Source organism: Panthera onca, chromosome D3, assembly GCF_046562875.1.
Source record: "Panthera onca isolate mPanOnc1 chromosome D3, mPanOnc1 haplotype 2, whole genome shotgun sequence".
Taxonomy (NCBI): Eukaryota; Metazoa; Chordata; class Mammalia; order Carnivora; family Felidae; genus Panthera; species Panthera onca.
Window position 1 is genome coordinate 69,577,262 of NC_138350.1, and position 25,228 is coordinate 69,602,489.

The 25,228-nt window shown below is 42.6% G+C and overlaps 2 protein-coding genes and 1 pseudogene across 5 annotated transcripts in view; 1 reads left to right on the forward strand and 2 right to left on the reverse strand.

The window, feature by feature from the left end:
* Nucleotides 1-6,164: 6,164 nt before the first annotated feature.
* LOC144613806 (uncharacterized) lies at nt 6,165-14,990 on the reverse strand. The gene is made up of 2 exons (XM_078435228.2): nt 14,575-14,990; nt 6,165-8,719 (listed from the first exon to the last, which is right to left on the reverse strand). The coding sequence occupies exons 1-2, from the start codon at nt 14,988-14,990 to the stop codon at nt 8,695-8,697; spliced, it is 441 nt and encodes a 146-aa protein (XP_078291354.1). The 3' UTR covers nt 6,165-8,694.
* Nucleotides 14,891-25,228, forward strand: part of SMAD4 (SMAD family member 4) — a 62,150-nt gene continuing 51,812 nt past the window's right edge. For 3 of the 4 annotated variants that reach the window (XM_060613877.3, XM_078435227.2, XM_060613880.3), the window contains exon 1: nt 14,891-15,003. The gene's annotated coding sequence lies outside the window, so the exon portion shown is untranslated. Of the gene's footprint in view, nt 15,004-15,104; nt 15,374-25,228 lie in introns of those variants that run through there. The other variant, XM_060613878.3, reaches the window with a different exon arrangement.
* Nucleotides 20,333-22,704, reverse strand: LOC132665011 (small ribosomal subunit protein eS4, X isoform-like; annotated as a pseudogene).

Consider the following 25,228-nt stretch of genomic DNA (forward strand, 5'->3'; position numbering starts at 1 on the left):
TACCTGTATCTCTTTTTCCATCCCTTAATATTCAGATAATGATTTCACTGGGCACTTTCTCGGGCATGTTGTACAACAGCATGGCAGGCATCAGGACGCCCTTGAGCCAAGCTCAGTCCCTAAGGTTGCAGTAGGCTAGGCTCAGCTGTCTCTGACCCTGCAAAGCACCCTGCTCACTTTCTCATTTTCCTTTCCCACATCTGTGTTGTTCGTTTTTATATTCCTATCTCGTAGCACAGTGACTGACACCTGGTAGGTACTCAGTGTTTGTCCAATGAATGAGTGCATTCAAAGAGTATATAGCCTCGTTAGGAAAACAAGACCCCTTTAAGAATAGTTGGAATGTATGGAGCACTGACCACATGCTGACGCTTCTCCCCACATATGACCTATCTGATCTTATCCCCTACCTTGCTCCTCTCTCTTGCCCTGCCCTAGCTGCGCTGATGTTACTGTTGTTCCATGAACACATCGACCTCGTTTCTGCTTCAGAATCTTTACACCTGCACTCCCCAGATTTTTGCATAGCTCACTTCTTTGTATCATTCAGGGCCCTGATCAAATGTCCCCTCTTCAGACATCCTTCCCTAATCATCCTATCTAAAATACTACTCCCCACCCTCTCCAAATCTAATCACTCTCTCTGGTATGTTGTGTTTTTTTTAATGGTAATTATCACTAGTATTGTTTGTTTGGCTACAGGTTTATTGGTGTATCGTCAGTCATCCACCAGAATGTAAGTTCTTTGAGGACAAGGAGCTTGCCTTGTACACCACGGTATTGTCATCCACAGTAGTGCCTGCCAAACACCAGACACTCGGTATATTTTTGTTGGATGAGAGAATTTGCCTTTAATCTTCGGAGGAGAACATTTTTTTAACAAGTGTGATGATACCTACTTTAAGAGAGGAAGTAATTAAAGCTGAGAAAGGTTCAGTAACTTGCCCAGGAACACACAGCATTGGAAGCAGGATTTGAATACATGTCCATTTGACTCCAAAGCCCATCTGTAATCTCCACTTCTATGCTACTGTCTGCTAATAAAGTCGAAAGTAAACAGGACATTAGGAAATCAAGGGTCAGTGGAGTGGCTTGTGAGATCAGCTGGGCTGGAGTCGTTGGTAGGGGAGAGTTGGGCCTCCTGATGGGATTTGGCATGGTGAGGGAGGCAGGGAGGGAAGGACAGCAGGCAAACGTTGGGCCTGGGCCTGAGATTGTTCACATGGCCTTTTCCTTGGCTGAAGAATCTGTTGGGACTTGTTCCTGGGGGAGCAGTGGGAATGGAGGGCAGCTGTAAGGGAGGATGGCATAAGCCTGCATTCCTGGGCCTTTGGGTCAAAGCCTGCAGAAAGAACCCCTGCCAAGGAGCCTTTGTGGACTGTGGCTAAGACCAGAGTCAGCCTGGTATTCTAACTAACCCGTGGAGCCTCAGGCAAGTTCAGACCAACTGCGGCTCCCGGGCCACGCCAGTGGTGTGTGTGTATGCTGGGGAAGGCGGGCCGGACGTCCAGGCTGGAGACGTGCTGCGGAACCAGGGCACCTTTCTCAGTGAGGATGGGTGTCAGCGCTGAACCAGGTGGGGGCCAACCCGGGAACCAGCTTCCCGGAAAAACGGGCGGGAGGCAAACAGCTGCCGCTGCTGGTGGCCTCCCGGGCCGTGTGGCTGGGAGGGTGTTGACTTCTCACTTCCTTGCTGGTGAAAGATGCGCGTGTGGAGGCCCGGGTAGCCAGGCCCAGAAGGCAGCTCCATGGGCAGCAGTGCTCCAGCACGGGGCTGACCTTGCGTGGGCTGCACGGGGCGGAGGGCAGGAAGCGTGGGGACAGTTCATCCGCAGCAGCTGGGTGCAGCTTGTCAGAAGGGCCCGGGAAGTGAAAGTCCACCAGGCAAAGGAAAGGGGAAGAGAAAACAGCAGAGGGGAGAGGTGGCCGCAGCCAATGGGCGCAAGAGAAAGACAAATCTGAGTGGCAGGTGTTGTGGGAGCTTCTGCCGGGCACCTTTTCTTGGAGGAGGGGACAGCAAGGAGGGGACACCTTTTCTTGGAGGCTGAGTCGCACATCCTTCACACAGCCAGTTCCCAAGGAGAAGCGAGGTAAGGGCTGTCCGAGCGCTCACAGCATCCTTCTCCTTCAAATCCTGCGTTTCCACCTCTGAAAAGGTGGCACTTGTTTATCCTTGAACCCTTTAAAATAAACTAGTAACTGCAATTTTCTTCCCAGGTAAAGTTAATTACCCGCCTCAAGGTTGTCTCCCAAGAAAAATTCTTTACAACTAAGGAAAGATTTTGGTGATGTTAAGGTTAGATGTTTTCCCCCCTCGGAGCTGAAAGCTCAAAACCCTTTGCACAAATATTCATTATAAGATCCTTTTATCACTAAAATGATACCAACTCTACCTTTAAAAAAAATGTTTTGTTTTTGCCTTTGATGAAATTGTTATTTCCAGCACCTCCCTCCCTGCAATGTTCCCTGTTGTGCCTGTGACACTGACTGAGACGGTTAGATGCTACATTCACTTGTTTGAACCAAAAACTGTCTAGTTTTAAGGCAGATCTGGAGTCTCCTAGGGGAAGGGAGAGGCTGGATAAATTTTACGCGTTTCAGTTAATGTTCATCACCATCCAATTCCTCACCCGAAATAAAGCATGGCACCCAGTAGGCTCACTCTGCATGTTTCCTGAATGAAAGGATGTTTAAAAAAAGAAAGCTAAGCTAATCATTGACAAGCATTTGAAGTAGGTAGCATCGCAACTGTGGACTGTCTCCTAAATCAGCTAGTTTTCCTTTCTATTTCCCACCTCAAGAAATTTTGCAGTTTATGCTCTAGAGATCTAGGCTCTGGAGTCTAGGGTCTTGCGTTCAGAGCTCTGGTCCAGCGACCAGCTGCATCACTTCACCTGGGAGCCTGTTAGAAATGTGGCCCCACCTTGGAGTCACCAAATCAAAACCTGCATTTTTTGTTAAAATTTGTTTTTAATGTTTCATTTTTTTAGAGACAAAGAAAGAGTGCAAGGCCGGGGAGAGGCAGAGAGAGAGGGAGACACAAATCCAAAGCAGGCTCCAGGCTCTGAGCTGTCAGCAAGGAGCCTGATGCGGGGCTTGAACCCACGAACCCGAGATCATGACCAGAGCTGAAGCTGGACGCTCAACTGACTGAGCCACCCGGGCACCCCAAACCTGTATTTTAACAAGATCATGTTAAAGTGGAAGAAACACTGTTCAAAGGCACCTGGGCCACTTCCTGAGGCATCTGGTCAGGAGGCCCTTCTGGGTCCTGGCTTCAGATTTGGGTTGCAGGACTGCTCCACACTGCACTCAGTGTGGAGGGCTGGAGGCTGGAGAGGGCTCAGGTTCCAGCTCTGCTGTTAAAGGGACTTCATTACATGGGCAGGTAACTTAAAAATTGTTTTAAAAACCCAGTCTTACAGAAAACTTACAAGAGTAGTACAAAAAACTTCTGCATATCCTTTACCCAGATTCACAAATTATTAACATTTTGCCACATACGCTTTAATATTTTCTTTCTATGCTTATATATTATTTTGGAACTCCTGGAAGGCTAGTTACATACATACATGCCTTTCTTCTTAATACTTCAGTGTGTACTTACTAAAAACAAGGACATTCTTGGGGCGCCTAGGTGGCTCAGTTGAGCTCAAGTCAGTTGAGCATCCAACTTCGGCTCAGATTGTGATCTCGTGGTTTTTGAATTTGAGCCTCGCATCAGGCTCTGTCCTGACACTGCAGAGCCAGCTTTGGATCCTCTGTCCCCCTCTGTCTCTGCCCCTCTCCCACTCATGCTCTCTCTCTCTCAAAAAAAAAAAAAAAAAAAAAAAAAAAAAAAAATTAAATAAATAAAATAAAATAAGATAAAATAAAATAAAATAAAACCAAGGACATCTCTTATGCCACCATAACACCAGGGCCAGATGCAGGGGGGAAGCAAGCAATGCCTGAGTCATGGCCCTGAGAGGGGTTCCCAGGAGCTTTGCTCGCCACACCCTAGGTCCTGGCTTTGCACACTATCGTTGCCCAAATCAGGAATCCTAACATGGATTCACTACTATTATCTGATCTGCTGTCCATATTCCAATTTGGTCAGTTGTCCCAATAATGTCCCCCTTCTTCCATCCCCAGTTCAGGAGCACACACAGCATTTGATTGTCATGTCTGTTGCGCCTCCTTCAGTCCAGAACAGTTCTCCAGTCCGTTTTTCATGACATTGACACGTTTGAAAAATACAGACCAATTATTTTATAGAATCTTCCCTAATATGGGGACAAGTTATTTTTAATCTCTTGATACTTCAGTTTCACCACCTATAGATTGAGAATAATCCCTGCTTTGTGTTGAATTGAATAAATTAAGACATGTTATAGACTTGACATATGCAGGTGTAGTGGGATTTAAAAGTTAGCTAATACTGATTAGGTGCTTGTCAGGACCATGTTACGTGCTTTACAGGCATTATCTCACTGAGTCCTCTCTACAGCTCACTGGCACAACAGGCTTTATTTTTATCCCTGTTTCACAGATGAAGAAACTGAGACTTAGAATGCTTTGTCCCCTGTCTCATAGCTAGTAAGAAGTGAAATGAGAACCTGAACCAAGTGAGGCTGCCTCCAAGGGCTATTTGCTTAGTAACCTTGTTAGTGATGCTTACCTCAAATGTAACTTTTTTTTTTTTTTTTTTTTGAGCAGCAGGCAAGTTTATTAGAGTATAAGATCAGAAAGGAAGAATAGTAGGAAAGCTCTCTTTACATAGAGGGGGCATTCGAAAGTGAATGCCACCTAGAATGTAACTTTTTAAGATAAAATGTACATAACATAAAGCTTACCATTTTAATAATTTTATTTCTCCCAGCTTTATTGAGAGATAACTGACATAAAGCATTGTATAGGTTTAAGGCATACGATGCAATGATTTTATACATGTATATATTGTGAAATGATTACCCTTATAAAGTTAGTTTAATACATCACTCACCTCACATAATTATACCTTTTTTTTTGGTGGCGAGAACATTTAAGATCTTAGCAACTTTCAAGTATATATGATACAGTATTGTTAACTAAAGTCACTATGCTATATGTTAGATCCCTAGAACTTATTCATCTTATAATTGGAAATAAGTATCCTTTGACCAACATTTTCTCATTTCTCCCCCAACCCTTGGCAACCACCATTCGACTCTTTGTTTCTATGAATTTGAACGATTTTATTTATTTGTTTGTTTTTATTGAAGTATAGTTGACACACAATGCTACATTAGTTTCAGGTGCATGTGTTTTAACTATTTTAAAGTGTACAATTCAGTCTTTTAATATATTCACAATGTAGCACAACTATCAGCACTAATTCCAGAACATTTCCATTACCTCAAAAACAAACCCGTGTCTTTCAATTCCCCTCCTCTCCTGTCCTGTGACAACCGCTAATCTGCCAACCTACTTTCTGTTTATATGGATTTGCAAATACACACAATGGAATACTACTGAACAATAAAAAGGAGCTAACTACTGATACACACAATAACATTTTAGATCTCAAAAACATCATGCTGAGTAAAAACAATCCAGATGCAAAAATTACATGTTGTAAGATTCCATTTATATGGAATTTTCGAAAAACCAAAACCTGAAAAACAGGAAGCAGGCAGCGGCAATGGTTGCCTGGGGCCAGGAATATGGGGGTGGGGATTGACTGCAAAGGGGCAGAAGGGAACAATCTGGAGTGATGGCAGTGTTCTAAACTTGATTGTAGTAATGGTTGCACAATGTATACATTTACCCAAATTCATCCAACTCCCTTAAAAAGTCTGTAAATGTAAGTTGTACCTCAGTAAAACTATAAAACACAAACGTATCTGTCCCCCAGTGGAGTTCAACTCATGAGCATGTCTTCCTTCATAGTCTGGCTCCAAATCTATCTTCCCAGTCTCATCTCTCACCTCTGTGCATTCATTCAACAAACATTCTCTGACACTTCCACACTTGTTATGCAGAAGGCCCTCAAGAGAACCTCTGTCCTCAGGGACAAAGGAACTCACAGTCTGGTCTGGGAGCAGAAAGAAAGGGCACCCAATCCTGACAAACATCAGGGATCCTAGAGGATCATCAAGTCTTTTTTTTTTTTTTTTGAATATATGTGTATGTGTGTATGTGTGTGTGTGTGTGTGTGTGTGTGTGTGTATGTATTTAGTACCTATCACGGGGCTCAAACTCATGACCCCAAGATCAAGATCAGGAGTCCCATACTCTTCCAACTGAGCCAGCCAGGCACCCTGATTATCGACAGAGTCTTAAAGGAAAGGAAGGGCATACACATTGCAGCCACTCTGAATTTCAAGTGTGAATCTAGTTTCAGTTTAATTTTTGAATAGGTAATGCATCTACATGGTTGAAGAATAAAAGAAATTATACAGTGAAAAATTTTCTCCCATCCATTCCTCATCTGTCCAATTCTCACTCTACTCCATACAACCATTATTGTTATAAATGTATACTATTTTTCCTCCTTTATGATAGAAAAGATAGCATAATATACACATTGTTTTGGACTTTGCATTGTCATTTGGCAGTAAACCTTTGAGATCTTTCCATACGGGTACAGTGAAAACTTCCACTTAAATTACAGCTCTCTAGTCTTCCATTGTATGGATGTGCCATAGTTTATTTATCCAGTCTCCTTTTGGTAAACATTTGAGTTATTTCCAACAGTCTGTTAAGGCCAACAACGCTGTAATATGTACCCTCTTGAACGTGGTGTATTGGGTTTTGCTTTGTTTGTATATGACAAGTAGATCTACGGCTATATATTGAATTCCACAAACACACCAATCACTTTCATATCTGTAGCCTGTTTTCTCTGCCCTGAAAGTCTTCACTCAATCCTATTCTACTGGCAAACTCCTACTTTCCCTCAAAGTCCAGCTCAAATGTCACTTTCTTGTGAAGGCTTCTGAACTCTGGCAAGATTAGGTTGCTCCTTCTTTGTTTTTTCACAGCATTCTGTGTCCACCTCATCAGAATTATCTATTAACACTTCACTCTTCCCCCACTAGACTCGGAGCTACTCAAAGGCATGTGCTATAGATTTCTCTCTGAATCCCTTAGTACTTGGTACCTGGTCCGTATTGAATAAAAATGTGCATTGTGTGAATGGTTAGGGCTGACAGAGGGGTGTGTACTGCTCCCGTCCCTTGCTTTCAGCTGCCTCTTGGTCTCTGTTAGTACTTAGAGGACTGCAGCCAGACAAAGGTGGGCTGTGATTTCCCTTCCCCTCCCACGTAATTCCTTCCTGCTTGCCCAACCCCTTTCCCCCACTTTGGATTCTGTCCACAGCTGCCTCTAATTTAGTAGATTAAAATAAATAAATAAAATGGAGCATTGGCTCTACCCATCTTCGCTTTTCTTCATCAAGTCTTTGGCCTCCTATAGAGCTGAAAGAACAAATCACTTGATAGTCAAATGTACACCAGTCACTCTCAAACATAATGTTCTACACTTTAAGCCAAAGGAGATGACAGTTTACTGTAGTGCTTTTAGGGATGAGGGAAATAGTGCTTTACAGTGTTTAGGTTAATCAATGTTAAATGATTTTCAAGGGCAACTTAGATTATTTTTTAAAACATTGGGTTAACTCCCATTATGCTCCTAAAATAACCCATTGGTTCTATGTCTTTTTTAATGTATGAGCTCCTTTCAGTTTATCAGTACCCTTTATTACTATTCACTAGACCTGGCATAAAACAATTATAATTTATCACTTGCCTAGCTAATGAAAACAAATAAACAGAACCAAAACAGGCTGAAAAAAAATTGGGTTAACTCTAAAATGCATGATGCCTAACTCATGCCTTGAGCTGTCAATCGCTACATCATTTCCACATTTCCATTAAGCATCTTTTTTTTTTTTAAATGTTTATTTATTTTTTTGAGAGACAGAGAGACAGAGCATGAGTGGGAGAGGGGCAGAGAGAGGGGAAGACACAGAATCTGAAGCAGGCTCCAGGCTCTGAACTGTCAGCACAAGCCCGACATGGGGCTTGAACTCATGAACTGCAAGATTATGACCTGAGCCAAAGTCAGACGCTTCACTGACTGAGCCACCCAGAAGCATCCAACTCTTGATCTCAGCTCAGTCATAATCTCACAGTTTGTGGATTCAAGGCCCACATTGGGCTCCATGCTGACAGTGAATAGTTTTTTTTTTTAAGTTTTATTTATTTATTTTGAAAGAGAGAGTGTGATCAGGGGAGGGGCAGAGAGAGAAAGAGGGAGAGAGAATCCCAAGCAGGCTCCACACTATTAGCACAGAGCCCTATGGGGGGCTTGAACCCACGAACTCTGAAATCATGACCTAAGTGGAGATCAAGAGCCGGATGCTTAAATGACTGAGCCACCCAGGCACCCAGGCACTTTTCCCACGTGAAAAATTATTCTATTTCTTCCTCAGTGGGCGGTGCTGGAAGTGGGACGGCTAGGTCGTCAACTCTGGGATGAAAAGGTAAAAGCTCTATGTTCTCCTTACCCTGGGGAAGCTCTGTTTCACAGGAGGTGAGCCTCAGAGAAAACAAAAGGGCACGAGAGCCCAGGGCAGAGACGGATGGAAGAACTGAGTGAGATGTTTCACCTGAAGAAGTCTCCGGAAAGGTGGTGGCTTAGGTCCCCTGGAGTGCCTTGGTACTGTGGTCTTCAAAATTTCTTGCTTGCATGCCTCCTAAAAGAAATTTGAGAAACGATGTTTCTTCTTGTACCTTTAAAGGTCATATCTAAAACGTTTCATCTTAAGTTTAAATAATGGCAAAGTTTGTTATTTCTGGCATATTATAAGTATTGGCATTTTAAAATAAGATTGTTACATCATTCTGTAAGTGTATCCAAGGGAATCTAAATATCATAATGCATCTATGATCTATTTAAAAAAATACATGAACAAGCTTTTCTTAAAAAGAAATTCTGTATCACTCTTTTTCTCCTTATCTTGTACTTCCATTCTACTTGCTCCTGAACATTTTAATATAAGATTTTAGTCTGGAAAGTCTTTTATTGATCAGCCTATCATATTTCCCTAAAAATTAAAAAAAAATCTTTGAGTCTCTAAGTTTAAAACATTCATCTTGCTTGTATTATTAATACAAGTTTGAATACCTAATTGGTATAAACAACATAAAATGTTATAAATTTTGATGAACTACTGAAATTAAAATGTAGAATATTTTTGCTGGAATAAGACATGGTTAGAAGCATGAAACACCATATTCATTTACCCAAACGAATTTATCAAGAACCTCCTATGTGTCAATAGCAACTCTAGTCACTTGGGATATATTAGTAAACACCATGTATAAATCCCTGCCCTCGTGGAGCTTACATTCTGGTGGGGGGTAGGAGACAATAAGCAATAAGCATAAATATAAGTAAATAACACAGTAAATGAGAAGAGCTATGAGGAAAGATAGATCAGGGTAAGGGGAATCTGGGGTGTAGGGCAGGGTTCAAAATGAGTTATGGTTTTAAAAAGGTTAGGGTGGGCCTCATTGAGAAGATGACGTATGACTCAAGAGGGTTAGGGAGTTAGCACTGCAGATATCTGGGGGAGATGTGTCCCAGGCAGAGGGAAGAGCCAACACAAATGCCCTAATTTGAGAATATGGCTCATATCTTCTAGGGTCAATAAAGAAAGTTAGTAAGGCTACAGCAGATTCATCCAAGGGAACAACAAGAGATGAGATTAGAAAAATAATGATTGGGGTAGGATGGCGGTGCAAATCTTGTGGAACCCTGTAGACTACGGTAAGGACAGTCTTTTACTCTGAGTGAAATGAGGAGCCATTGTGGAGATTTAAGCAGAGGAGTGACATCATTATGTTTTCGGAGGATCACTCTGGTTATTACGTTGAGAACAGACTCTAAGGGGCAAGATGGAAAGCAGGGAGAGCTTTTAGAAGACTAATCCAAACATGAGATGGTGGTGGCTCAGACCAGGGAGGAAGCAGTAGAGATGGTAAGGGATGCTCTGAATCTGGACTAGACACCGGACATAAAAGAAAGAGGGAAGGCAGCATGCTTCCAGGGCTTTTGATCTGAGCAATTTGAAGGATGGGCTTGTCGTCAATGAGAGAGGAAAGCTGGTGGGTCGAACAGGTTTAAGAGAGAATATTTTTCAGTTTGTGGCATAAGTTTGAGATGTACAGTAGATTGCTGGATATCAGAATCTGGAGTTTAGATGAGAGGTCTGGGCTGAATCTATAAATTTGGAAATGTCATCATGTATGATGATATCATGTATCTCTGATGTTGCTGAAAGTTAGGGGATTTAATGAGATCACCAATGAAATAAGTATAGATGGAAAGGAGAAGTAATCCAAGGAATGAGCCCTACGTCATTGCAAGGTTGTCTGGGAAAAGAGAATCAACAAAGAAGAAATAAGACAGGGAAAGAGGGATCAGTGATGAAGGAGGAAAATTGGCAGATGTGGTTAAAAAAAAAAGGTGAATCAAGTGATTAGCTATGTTAATTGACAGACAGGTCAGTTAAAATGAAAATTGTGAATAGATCAATGGACTTAGGCAATATGAAGTTGATTGTTGACCTTGACTAGAATAGTTTTGATAGAGTAGTAAGGATGAAAGCATGAATGGAACTGGTTTAAGTGGGAGACCTGCTCACTTGGATACTTCAAATATGCCACATACGTAACCTTATATGCACTGGTGTGATTCTATTACATATGCATGTAGTGTTATCACAGGCATTATATTTGGCATGTTTTTTAACTTTATATAAATTGTATCATATGGCATGAATTCTGCCGCTACAGGGTGGCAGGAGAACTAGAAACAGAAAGCATGGAAAACTCTTGAAATTTTGTTGGAATTGAAGTACAGACACGAGGCAGTAGCGGACAGTGGAAGTGGGTCAAAGAGGCTTTGTATGATTGGAGAAGTAACAGCTGCTTGTCAGCTGGATGGGAATGACCCGGTATAGAGGGAAACATTGATAATTAGAAGGGGGCGGATAATTGCTGGAGTCACGGTGATGATCTTGATTAGTCAAGCCAAGATTGGTATTTGTTGCCTTAGCAGAGGGACTGGCTTTAGCTAGGAGCATGGAAAATTCAACTACGTAATGGAGGGAAGATGGAGAAGAGGTTATAGATGTTGGTATGAGGGTATGGGTAGATGGGATCGTGGGATTGTGTGGAGATTTTCATCTCATTGCTTCAATTTTCTCAACGAAACAGGAAGCAAGGTTACTGAGAATAAGGATGAAAGGGAAGGAGGTGTAGGTTAGAGGACAGAGAGCTAGGACATCCAGAAGAATGGAGGAGTGAAGTGGGAGTCTGGGGCAGCACGGAGGGTGCACTGGAGGTTGAGTGATGAGATTAAAATGAAACTAAGCAGTGTCATTGTGTTTTTCTCTAGCCACATTCAGATGCGTGAGTGCTGGTGTGGGGTAGGTGGGAGCTGGCTTGATCAGGATTGTGGTTTTGCCTAGCAAGCACAACAAAGGGGGATGAGAGTGTGCCGGGGTGGAGAATGTGTGCAAGGGAGTGATTGTAATGATTGGCCAGATATTTAACCTGGGTAAGGATGGGAGAGAGCAGATCTGTACTTTCGACAATTGCGGGAAGGAGATTTGTAAATGAGATCGTGTTCAGAGTATATTTGAAATTGTGATTATGATGAGTTGCAAAGTTTGATAATGCTCCTATGATTATGCCCATGGGAGTGAGTGGCAGACTTAGGGTAGGACAGGATCCTTGGAAGAGAAGTCAAAGAACTGAGAGGTCAGGATATTGGGAAGATCATCCACATGTACATCATAAGCACCTAGGATTAAGACAGAAGAGGGGCGCCTGGGTGGCTCAGTCGGTTAAGCGGCCGACTTCACCTCAGGTCATGACTCGCACTCCGTGAGTTCGAGCCCCGCGTCGGGCTCTGTGCTGACAGCTCAGAGCCTGGAGCCTGTTTCAGATTCTGTGTCTCCCTCTCTCTGACCCTCCCCCGTTCCTGCTCTGTCTCTCTCTGTCTGAAAAATAAATAAATGTTAAAAAAAAATAAAAAAAAAAAGACAGAAGTGGTATTGGAGTGACTGACAGAGCAAATGGTGACAAAATGAAGGGGAATGAGAGCAACGATGAGGGGTACTGGATAGGAAGATTTAAAGCTGCAGGTTAGTAGGAAGAGAGGGGGATGGTCTGTTGAAGAGCAGGGAGGACACCTACCCGGCTTCCAGGCACAGTCTAAGAGACTTAGGATTGAAAATACAGTTACCACTACTTTCAAAGGGGGAAGGGAAAGCACTGTCCCAGGGGAAAGTCAGGTTTCCCTTAAGCAAGAAAGTGAAGAGAACTTGAAGACAAATTTTGAGGAGGTTGGGGTTATGGGATTATTATTTGCATAAAGAAATAGATGGTGTAGTGGATTCTAATATGGCCCCACATGATCCCTGCCTTCCTATGTGGTCTCCTTCTTTTGAGTAAGGGCAGGGCTTGTGAGTTGCTTCTGGTCAATAGAGTATGGCAGAGGCACCTGGGTGGCTCAGTCGGTTAAGCCTCTGAGTTCAGCTCAGGTCATGATCTCTATATTCTTGAGTTCAAGCCCCGTGTTGGGCTCTGTGCTGACAGCTCAGAGCCTGGAGCCTGCTTCAGATTCTGTGTCTCCCCCTCTCTCTGCCCCTTGCCTGCTCTCACTGTCTCTCTCTCTCAAAAATAAATAAGCATTAAAACAATAGAGTATGGCAAAGGTGACAGGATATATGTAATTATGCATACGTGATTGTTACATACATCTGTTACCAGTGTCTTACACTGAGAATCTCCCCCTTGCTGTCTTTGAAGAAGCAAGCTGCTATATTGACAAAAAACTGAAGGGACCTCCAGCTGACAGTGAGCAAGGGACTAAGGCCTTCAGTCCTGTGCAGCCTTCAGGGAATTGAATGCTGCCAGTGACAGTTTGGAAGTGCATCCTTTCCCATCCAACCTTCATTTGGGATCTTACAGAGGACCCAGCTAAGCCATGCCTAAACTCTTGACCCATGGAAACTGTGAACTAATAAATGTGTGTTGTTTTAAGCTGCTACATTTGTGGTTATATTATCATACAGTGATAAATAACAAATACAAATGGCAAAGGAAGAGGTTTAGTTATACCAATGTTACTTTTTAACTCCTTCTGAGGTATAGCGCCTAGGAACCACATATTGATCCTTTACCAAATCACCGAGTTAGAGCTTCCTTCAATTTTGTTGGCAGCAAGAATTGGAAACCACCTGACTTGCAAAAGAATTTATAACCCATTCATTTGGGCCATTCACTTCCACATCACAGACACCCATTTCTGAATTGTCCCTTTGAATTGCCCTGGAGGTTTTTCATCTTGAGTTGATGCACCTTAAGTAACGGGTGAGAGTTTTACTTTTTTTCTGTCAGGTGGGAGAAGGACGGTTTTGAAAGGGGACACTCTGTCCTCAGGTGATTTCTCAAGCTGAGCAATTTTTAGTAAATAGTACATATAGCAGTGGAAGATGTGTAAATGAATTCCCTTAAAACTAGTCTTGGAAAGTCTTCCTGCACCCTAGGAGTAGGGAACACCAGTCAACATGACAGTTGTAGAGGCTTTCTGGTAGAAGAGGTAAGAGCCCAGGACATGATGGCGGGTAGGACAGCATGGGGATAGGAGGTAGGACACTGTGTGAAAGGCAGGAGGGCAACGAGACTTAAGAAATGACTTTAGAACTTCTCAATAATTAGTTTCCGTGGGACCCCCAATGGAGGTATTTCCTAGGTGGTAGAAAAGTAAAATAAAAATTAAAAAATATATAATTAGTATGTGTTTTCCGAAACTTTTAAAATATAAAATAAATGCATGTATCTTGGAAAGCTTTCAAATAAGTATTAATTCAAAGGCAGAGTTTATGCCTTTCTCTACCCAACAGGTAACCTAGTTAACAGGTGTGTTGTAGGTCCTGGAAGGTCCCTTCCAACTCTGAGGTTTCACCTAGATTCTTCCACTCACTTTTCATAACACCCGGCCAGACTCTCAAATGTGTGATTCCTTGACTCTCCTGTGCATCTCTTCAGCCCAAAAAGGGATTTGGCAAGTTTAAACACCTTTGGATCTAGTAATCCAGGGCTGGTGGAAAGGGAAGGAAGGTGCGGTCATCGCCTGTTTCTTCCCAACGTAAACCGCTACAACCATCTTCTCCCCGGAGCTGGCTGTCCCAGCCTAATTTTTGTGGCCGCAGGTCCTCAAAAAACAAGGCCCGGCTCATCGCTGTTTACAAACACTTACTGGACGCCCACTCTACTCCGAGCTCTCCAGCGCTGCTTGCGTACTTTTCTGTAAAGGGATGCCAATTTCCCTGATGAACACACTGCAAGCAGCCTCTCTGGGGCAGCGCCCTCCGCTAGGCCCGGAGCCCAGACCGGCACTCCGGGCAGCTTGCCGACTGGTGCCGCCTCGTGAGCGCCTGCGCAGAGCGACCCTCCCGTCACTCCGGGCGGGAGGCGGGGGCAGCAGGGAGAAAGGAAAGCTGCAGGGGGAAAAAGGGCCAAACCCTGAAATTACCCGGATGTGGTCTCCGTGCGCGCATGCTCAGTGTCCTTTCGACAAGTTGGCAGCAACAACACGGCCCTGGTCGTCGTCGCCGCTGCGGTAACGGAGCGGCTCGGGTGGCGGAGCCCGCGTTCGCGCCCGCCCGCTCTCCTCGGGAGGCCCTTCCCGCCCTCCCCGCGACTCCACGGCCGCCCAGGGGGCGGGAGCGGGTGAGGGGAGCCGGGCGCCCCGCGAGAGAGGCCCCCGGTCGCGGGGCGGCCCGGGAGCTCTAGGCGGCCCGCGCGGGCAGCGGCGCGGCGCCGAGGAGGGGCGGCCTGGCTCGGACGCGGCGGGGCCGGGGCCGAGGAGCGCTCCGCGCCGCCAGGGGAGCGACGGGCTCGGCGCTCCCGCGGACGAGTCGCGGCGGGAGAGTGGACACTCCTCGCCATCGCCCGAGCCCAGGTAACGCGCCATGTCCCCTCCCCTTCCCCCGGCCGGGCCCGCGCACCCCGCCCGCGGCTTCCCCGCCCCGGGGCGGGCTCCCGGCAGCGGCCGGGAGCAAGCAGAAGGCCGGCGGGTGCGCCGGGAGAGCGAGCGCGGCCCCCTGACGGGCCGGGCCGGCGGCCCCTGCGCAGGGGCCGCGGGGCCTCGCGTCACTCGGGCTACGGGCTGGGTCCTGCGGCCCCGAACTCCCCTTGCGGTCTGTGGCAGAATCAAGTTAAACTCGGACCGGGACTCCTGCTGCGGCCGCCGCTCCTCTTTGTTGTTCTTGAGTAGTTTCGCTGTCCGCCCCAGCCGAGTGCGCTGGGTTGGCCCGAGTGTGTCGCCTCAGGTATAAATGAAAGTTGTAAATGGCTTGTCTTCATTTCTTTTCTTAAGCAAATTTTTGTTTTCTCTTTGTCCTTCACTTTCCCTTCCTGGTTGTGTCATTCCAGTTTATGTTTCTGGCTTTGATTTGTTTACTTACTTTTTGAGTATTGTGGGTGATGGCGGTATGCGGGAAACATTCTCGGCACCTAACTGACCACCCCCACCTTCCACTCCTCTAACAAAAAATAAAGGACGTAGTTTATTTTATTGCTAGGATTACGTGTACTGAGCGTGAAATTGGTATATGATGTAGGGCGGTGGCTCCATCACAGCCCCAAACTGCTGTTATAATCTCTCCGGCAAGATTTTCAAAGAAATGGGTGTGTTTGGTTAACTTGAAAGATTTCTTTGAGGGTGCGGAGAGGTTTTTAAAACTCTGTTGATGATTGATAGCTATCCCCCCCCCCCCCGAAAATACTGGTAAAAATTTTAATGAATATATTTTTAATTAATTTGTTTTGAATTTGGTTTCCTCATGCCTTTCGTTTTTGCACTCTAGTTTAAGGTGAAACTGCTCGTTTTTCCGGAATTACAAATATAAGATGATGTGGAATCATTTTAATTAGTCTGAGTTGATTTTCTAAAGGCATGTAATCTTGGCTAATTTTGTTAACAACCTTTGACTTTTGCCAGAATTACATCTTTTTAGCATCAATAGCAGTTTAATAATGTGGGTTTTAAAAAGTAGGTTCAGTATTTTTTGTTGTAAGAAACTATGTAGTCTTATAGAAAATAAAGAAATACATGCTTTCGTAAAGTAATTAGATTTAGAATATTGCAGTGGAATAAATTTTATTGTGGATTTCATTAACTGCCTTTGCCTTGTTGCACTGAGACTGTATTTCAGTTGAAATATAGCATAGGAAGTTCCAACGTGTAACTTCTTTTTCTGCTAAAGACTTATTTCTTATTTTCTCTTTTGGAAAGTTCTGATATGCTTAGTACATGACATTTCAAGTTGTAAATGATTGATATAATTAACGTTTTAAAATATGATATCCTTTTAATGCTTCCTAAGTTCATTTTTTTATGATTTTGTTTTCTTAAATGGGTTTGTTACTGAACAAAGTAATACAGGTAGGCTAAGCATTTAAGATTTGCAGAATCTTTACATATAAAGGTGCTAATGAATTATGTAAGTTTCAGTTGTTGGAATTAAAACTAAAAGCCTTTCTAGAGAAAATTGATACAACATTTTGTGAATCTATTAATAGAAGTGGCTTTTTCTTTGCTTTCCAGGTTTTTGGGGTGAGGTTGCTTTAAAGAGGTATTACACCTTAATTTTCTGATTTTCGAGGTGGGAGTACCTAATAGGAATTTCTCTGTATAGCTAAGTGCCTTCATTGTAAATGTTGAGCTTAGAAAAAAACTGCAAATCAATTTCAGATTTAATGAAAATTTGGGCTGAGAAGGTTAATTTGAAATTTTTGTATACATTTTATATGGATCTTTGGCCTTTTCTGATGGCTTTGTTGTTTGAAACAATTCTGCTTATACTATGAAGCAGCAATTCTTATTTCAAAAACCTATGCTTCACTTTTTAAAGCTACATTTTAGTTGAGCTATTTCTTTATTTGTATGTGAATTATTTTTTCTGCATTCCTCTTTAGATCCCCCCCTCCAACCCCCCAAATTAAGAGCAAGTATTAAACTAATTTATGCTGCCCAGTCACACACCGCCTCTCTGGCTTGGAAGCTGTTTTTTCTGATTGAGCTGGTGTTATAGTAACATCATTAGCCACTATTCTAATTGAGCTGTGAATTGCTGAGGCCCCTACTAGGGCAGTTAACCCCACAGGATCTGCCTCGTTCATTGCATTTAAAATGCATATTTAGTCTTGTCTAAGATTTTACCTACTTTGGTGAGAACATATATTATTATTTTTTTATGTTTAAACTTACTTCAGTTCGATTTTGGCCTCCTCTAGCTCATGCCTAACTTTTTTTTCATTTTTCATTCAGTGATTTTAAAGGTGAATGGTTCTTTAAACATCTTATGTTGGCATTTCAGTGCTCCTTGTACATGTTTTGATTTCCTTTTTTTCTAGAAGATTGTGTAGTTAGACAGGAATTTTTGTTTTGCTTAAGTGGTGATTAAAGATGACTGGGGGGGCACCTAGGTAGCTCAGTTGGTTAAGCTTCTGACTTCGGCTCGGGTCACGATCTCACAGTTCATGAGTTTGAGCCCTGCGTCGGGCTCTGTGCTGTCAGCTCAGAGCCTGGAGAACGCTTTGGATTCTGTGCCTCCCTCTCTTTCTGCCCCTTCCCTGCTCGCGCTCTTTTTCTCTCTCAAAAATGAATAAACATTTAAAAAAATAAACATGACTCTGAGGTGATGTTTAATCATGTGTAAAACTAAAATGACTAAGTTTCATTGATTTCATTATTTTCTACACTCAATGAAAGTTAAAGGACTTAGATCAACATAACACAGAATTTAATTTTCTTAAATTATCAAATTTAGGGCTTTTTACTCAACAGTTGATGAAGATTCAGTTGCTTTAAAAAGAGAAACAGTTGACAAATATGTCTAGATATTCATTTGGATAACTTTCAGTATGATACTGTTTGCATCATAACATAACAAAACATATGCTTGATAATGAGTCAGATTTAGTATTTTTGGATTTTTTTGTTTCATTTTTAAAATGTGTAATTTTGGTGATGGAAAATGTGGCCGAATTCCAGTTTCTCAGGAACAAGGTATTTTAGGTTGTGTCACCTTGACACTATTATGTGATATGTTTGGCATCCAGGAAAATTTGTTTTAACCATGAAAGTGGATAGAAACTAGGGTGGTACTTATGTAAAACTAAGATGATGGGTGGTAAGAATCTTATAATTTAAGTCTTGATTATTTGCTACTGCAAATGATACAGGTCAGATAGCTACAAGAGACCGATTATAAAGAGTATCTGTTGGGGTACCTGGGTGCCTCAGTCAGTTGAGCATCCGACTCTTGATTTTGGCTCAGGTCATGGTCCCAGGGTGGTGGGATCAAACCCCATCTCTGGCTCCATGCTGAGCGTGGAGCCTACTTGAGATCTCTCCCTCCCCCTCTCTCCCTCTTCCCCTCTACTCTCTCCCAGGCTTCTGTTCTCTCTCTCTCAAAAAAAAGTGTCTATTATAACATCTTAATTTAAAATTGGTGATAATTGGGGGTGCCTGTGTGGTTCAGTAGGTTAAGTTCCCGACTTTGGCTCAGGTCATGATCTCACGGTCCGTGAGTTTGAGCCCCACGTCAGGCCCTGTGCTGATAGCTTGGAGCCTGGTACTGCTTCCGATTCTGTGTCTCCTTCACTCTCTTCCCCTCCCCTGCTCACACTCTGTCTCTCTTTCTCTCTCTCAAAAATAAACATTAAAACAATTTTTTTTTAAGTTGGTGATAATTGTAAATACGTTTAGGCTCAAAGACTGTGTTAAATGAAAATTGCATTTTAGAAAACTTGTAACTGTATGGGATCCATCTTTTTATTGCTTTTTTACTCCCAAGGTTTAGGACAGTGGTTGTCAACTTTGGCTGCATTTTGAAATCTTTCGGGGAGCTTTACAAAATACTGGTGGCTGGATCCTACCTCCAGAAATTGTGATTCATTTGGCCTGGGGTGCAGCAAGATCAGAGTTGGAGGTGGTTTAGCTGTTAGAGTCCTCTAACTTAATTTTTTTAAAATGTTTTTAATTTATTTTTTGAGACAGAGTGCAAGTGAGGGAGGGGTAGAGAGAGGGGAACAGAGGGTCTGAAGTGGGCTCTGTGCTTGATAGGCTGACTGCAGCAAGCCTGATGTGGGCCTCGAACTCATGAACTGTGAGAGATCACAACCTGAGCTGAAGTCAGATGCTCAACCCACTGAGCCACCCAGACACTCCATCTAACTTTATTTTTTGAACTGTTTCAACTTGTGTTGGCTTTACATTCTTTAATACAATGAGGTGTCTGTGTACTATGTATTCATCTCACATCTAATTTAATGGGTCTCTTGAAGGTATTGCCCCATTAGTTTTGCTTCAGTGTTTGTCTCTTCATTTGTCGCTCTCTCCCTTTTTCTCCTCTTTCTTTGTTTTTCAATTCATTTGAAGTGCCTGGTAGCAAGTTTTAGGTACTTGTATTTCCCATGATAAGAAGTTGGTATAGCATCACTATTCTGAATAGGGAGTTGATCTCCCTCCCCCCCACCCCTCCCTCCCCTCCGGCCGGCCAAGTACTCTAAAATACTTACTTGGGCTCCTTTTAGAGATTTAGGATTTTGTGTAGGTGCCAAAATTACCATCTAAACTCCCAATGGAATTTGTTCTTCAAGGGGGGAAGGTTAATCTGCTTGGAAGCCATAACATTTTCTAGGCACCAGTTAACTAGTCACTTCACTGGTTCTGAGAGGCAAGCTGCATCTTTTTGCTGTCAGGAGTTAAACACTGGGAGACAGTTGTTCAGCAGGCCCCACTAGTTAGCATTTTTTTAGATCATCCAAGGAGGGCATGTCCAGTTCATTTACATCCCCTGGAGTAGTTCCCAAGTGCTAGTTGAAGAGTGGTTGCATCTCCATCTCTGGAAGAGCTTTATTTCTCTCTTCCCATGCTCCATCCCAACACACACACAGATTCAGAATGGGAATTGAGTGGAGGAGGCATGGGAATCTGTATTATATATTTAAAAAAATAGCTCTTGATTTTATAGGCTTTGGATATTTTAGTATGCTTATCCTTATTGCTTTAATATGGTACCAGCTTTATTTTGCAGTCATTGATGCACTGGAGTAATTTACTTAAAATCTGTCAAATCCCAATTTGCATGTTTAGAATGCATATCATTTATGTTCGTTTGTTTTTTAAAGGACTGCTACTGAATATTTGTGTTTTTTTGTAGTAAGGGATGATTTCTATATTTTAATATTGATGAATTCAATCTTTTTCAAGTCAAAATGTATTTCTGTTTTTTTTTTTTTTTTTCATGCTATGTGATCTTTAAGTATAAAGACTTCCAATCACATCACCTACGGACCATTTTACCCACTGCTCTTTTGGCCCCCAGTCTCTTGTCTCTTTCTTCAGCAATGGTGAGGTGGATACCCTTTCCATGGGGAAGAGAAATCCATGTTTTGTTGCCTTTGTGATTAACAAAAATGTTGGAGAACTGGGTGGCAAAGCTGTTGCCATTGGCATCTTTCATGTGACCCAGTTCTTCCCAGGTTAGAACAACCTTCAGTCACCATACACAGATTACCGGTATCAAACTTGATGAAATCAGTAATCTTTCTAGTCTCCAACATTCTGAATGGTGTCATTCACCTTGATTGAGGGGATCAGGATAGCAGATGGTGAGAGCATCATGGGTCACCAGATGAGGGATTCCTTTTATCCCCATAAAGATCATTCTCATTTTGCACAACTTATACTTGGCCTCCTTAGGTGAAATCCAATGAACAGCAAAGTGACCCTTGGTGTCATAAATGAGACGGAAATTGTCCCCAGTTTTGTCAATGCTGATGACATCCGTAAAACCAGCAGGGTAGGTTGTATCAGTGTGGACCTTGCCATCAATCTTAATAAAACACTACATACAGATCTTCTTTACTTCACGTCCTGTTAGGGCATACCTAGTCTGATCTTCAGGGAAATAATGAGAAGGAGATGATCTCTCAGTTTATGGGGACTGCTAGATGGATGAGGGGCAAACATACCAATCAGTTAATCCAGCATCCTGTGCTCTGGAGCTGCTACATGCTTCAGAGGCTTCTTGGGACCACAAACATGGCCACAATAGGCATGAAAAGAGCAAAATATATTTCTAAATGTAAAACTTTATGAAGGATATTTATCAGTGGTATTCATTAGTGAATTCTAGAGCATATCAACAGATGCTAATTATTGTAACAATTCAGTAATTTGGTGAAAGGATGGCCGGAAGTAGTACTTAATGTGGTAAGATAAACCAGGTATCATTGTACACAAACACACTAGGTACATGTCTGTCATAGATATGTCCCACTAAATTAGTTAAAGGAAGAATTTCGTGTGTATACATGTTGAAATTAAGCAGCGAGTTTTAAAGAAAAATGATGTAACTTTTGTGCAGTTAGTCTTTTTTAAAAGTTTTTTAAATGTTTATTTTTTAGAGAGCGCGAACAGGGGAGGGGCACAGAGAGAGGGAGACGTAGAATCTGAAGCAGGCTCCAAGCTATCAGCACAGAGCCTGACGTGGGGCTCCCAACTCACAAACCGTGAGATCATGACCTGAGCCAAAGTCAGGCACTTAACTGACCGAGCCACCCTGGTGCCCTGTGCAGTTAGTCTTTTTTATCAGTTGCATATATCCATGGTACTGCAATTTGTTTCACTGTCTTTTTGCTCATTTGTAAAGTGAAGTATGTAGACTAGCATAGGCTAGATCAGTGCTTTCTGAAACTGACAGCACCTCAAACTCTTAGAGTGCTTTTTAAAGGTAGGGCCCCACTCCTGGTACATAGTTAGTAGGACTGGGCTAACCTGCAGGGGATTCTGAAACACCTCTTTTGAAAGAATAAGCTACATGAGTTGATAGTTTCCTTTGTGTCAAAGGTTTTAGGAATTGTATTTTTCAGTTATCAGTTATTAAAATTCAGTTTTTAGAACAGTGTTTCCCAAGGCACCTGGGTGACTCAAGTCAGTTGAGCATCCAACTCTTGGTTTCGGCTCAGGTCATGATCTCATGGTTTGTGAGATCGAGCCCCACATTGGGCTCTGGGCTGATGGCGTGGAGCCTGCTTGGGGTTCTCTCTCTGTCCTCCCCCACTTGCTCTCTCTTTCTCTCTCTGTCTCTCTGTCTCTCTCAAAATAAATAAACATTAAAAAAAATTAAAAATTGTGTTTCTCAAAGTGTAGTCCACAAAATCCTGGGGTCCCCGTGGCCTTTTTCTTTTAGGGGGCTCATGAAGTCATTATTTTTAATATTTAATTTTGAGTGAGTGAGTGAGAGAGAGAGAGAGAGACAGAGAACGAACACAAGTGGGGGAGGGGCAGAGAGAGAGGGAAACAGAATCTGAAGGAGGCTCTGCACTGTCAGCACAAAGCCTGAGGTGGGGCTCAAACTCAACCATGAGATCCTGACCTGAGCCGAAATTGGATGCTCAACTGACTGAGCCACCCAGACGCCCCATCAAAATTATTTTTATAATAAAATATGTTACTTGCTGTATTTCTGTGTTGATATTTGCACTGATGGTGAAGAAGTGGGTGGCACACTGCTTGTACCTTAGCGTGAATCAGGGCAGTGGCATTAAACTGTATGAATCTTTACTTGTTCTTCACAGCCAAACACATCTTAAGCGTTTGAAAAAGTCTCGTTTCACTTAAGAAAAGCCTTGGTGAAGCAGTAATAAGTTTTATTTTTGAAATCTCTACTCTGGAGTGCATATCTTTTTTTTTTTTTTTTTTTTCAACGTTTATTTATTTTTGGGACAGAGAAAGACAGAGCATGAACGGGGGAGGGACAGAGAGAGAGGGAGACACAGAATCGGAAACAGGCTCCAGGCTCTGAGCCATCAGCCCAGAGCCTGATGCGGGGCTCGAACTCACAGATCGTGGGATCGTGAGATCGTGACCTGGCTGAAGTCGGACGCTTAACCAACTGCGCCACCCAGGCGCCCCTGGAGTGCATATCTTTTTAATACTCTGTGTGATTCAGTGGAAGTGTGCATAAAATACTTCTGCACATCCAAGTACAAGATTCTTCTCTAGGAACAGTACTTGTGTGGTTGAGCTGCAAGGTAAATTAACTTTTTTTGAATGGAATACCACTTTTATTTTTACTTAAAACAATGACTGAGATGAACTATAGTTTCTCATACGTGGATATTTGTCAGGTATTTCCTTGAAAATTAATGAAGTGGGCCTGACATTCAAGGAGAATAACTAGCTGTTGCCAATGATAAAATCCTGATCTTTCAGGTGAAAATTAGATTTGAAAACTTGTGTCTGCCACCATGGGCAGATCATTACACCAGCTGTGTAATACTTAAAGATTTTTCTGATGAGATTGGTGATGATATTAAGCAATGTGATTTTTAAAAGATGTATATTGTGTAAGGAAGTGTGCCAGCATTTGGAAGATCTGTGTAATTCATCGAACCAGTACTTTTTAGTGACCAATGCATGATGTTACAAGATATATCACCAATATATCATCAGTATACACCAAACAGAGCCAAGAAGTTCGTTGATATGGTTTCAGATTCCACACTGCAGCTAACCTTTAACGATTGCCATTTGGTGCATTTTGGTGTTGAATAAAAGATGAATAATCATTATGATCTAACATGCTATTAAAATACTCCTCCCTTTTCCAAGTATGTGTGTGTGAGAGGCACATTTTCTTCATGTTCTTTAACCAAAACAACAGATCGAATGCAGAAGCAGGGGCACCTGCCTGGCTCAGTTGGTGGAATGTGCGACTCTTGTACGTTTGAGCTCTGTATTGGATGTAGAGATTACTTAAAAAGAAAATCTTAAAAAAATAAATAAAGTAAAAAACTGCAGAAGCAAAGATGAGAATCTAGTTGTCTTAAGTTAGATACTAAAGAAATTAGCAAAAATGGAAAACAATGTCACTCTGAATACTGATGTTTTTGTTTTGGAAAATAGTTATTTTTCATACAACATATTAACACATAATGGGCTTATTATTTTAAACTAATTTAATAAAATGCATGTTTAAACACTTTTTAGCTTTAGCACATGAAAGAAACATTAACAAAAGCTGTTTGGAATTCTTAGTAATTAAGAATGTAAATAAGGGGACCTGAAACCAGACAGTTTGACAACTGCTGTGTTTTTTTTTTTTTAATGTTTATTTATTTACTTTGAAAGAGGGAGGGAGAGCAAGTGTGGGGGAGGGGCAGAGAGAGGGAGAGAGAGAATCCCAAGCAGGCTCCCTTCGCAATGCAGAGCCCAATGTGGGGCTCAATCCCACAACCATGAGATTATGACCTGAGCCGAAATGAAGAGACAGATGCTTAACTGACTGAACCACTCAGACCCCCCTTGACAACTGCTATTTTTAAGGTTATTAATTGTCTATTGTTGACAGGATTATGATTGGTTCCAGTTTTTATGTGGTGTTATATCGCTGTTATTTCTATGAATGTTAAGTCAATTTTTGCTTAGTAATTATGTACTGGAAAACATGTATCAGTCAAATTTTTGTCGAAAGGGGAATTCCTTGGCTTGGTCTGAAAATAAAGCTGGCTTCAGAGTGCCAGATCATGGGTCACAACCAGCCAGTATCATCAGGACTCATTGTCTTGTATTTGCTTTCCTTTCTGTTAGTTTAAGTCTTGGGTCAGGTTGAGGATAACTACTTCCAGTGTCAAGCCCAGCAGAGAGAGATTTTTTTTCCCTTTGCAGTTCCAACAGAAGTCCTGGAGCTGTGTCATTGATCTGACTTGGGTCCTTTCCCATCTTAGAAGCAACTAATGTGGCTAGGAGGTGGCTCTGGTTAGTCAGCCTGGGGATCGTCCCACCTGCCCAGATGGGGAGATTCTCCTTGGAAAATCAATTGCAGGATAGTTGGCAGACAAAAAACAGGTGTCACATTCACATAGAGGACTTTGTTGATTCTTTTTTTTTTTTTTAATTTTTTAGAAGTGTATTTATTTTGAGAGAGGGAGCGTGAGTGAGCAGGGGAGGGATAGAGAGGGAGAGAGAGGATCCTAACCAGGCTCCGCACTGTCCGCACAGAGCCCAGTGTGGGTCTGGAACTCACGAATGGTGAGATCCTGACCTGAGCCGAAACCAAGAGTTGGATGCTTAACCAACTGAGTCACCCAGGTAGCCCCTGATGTTTCTT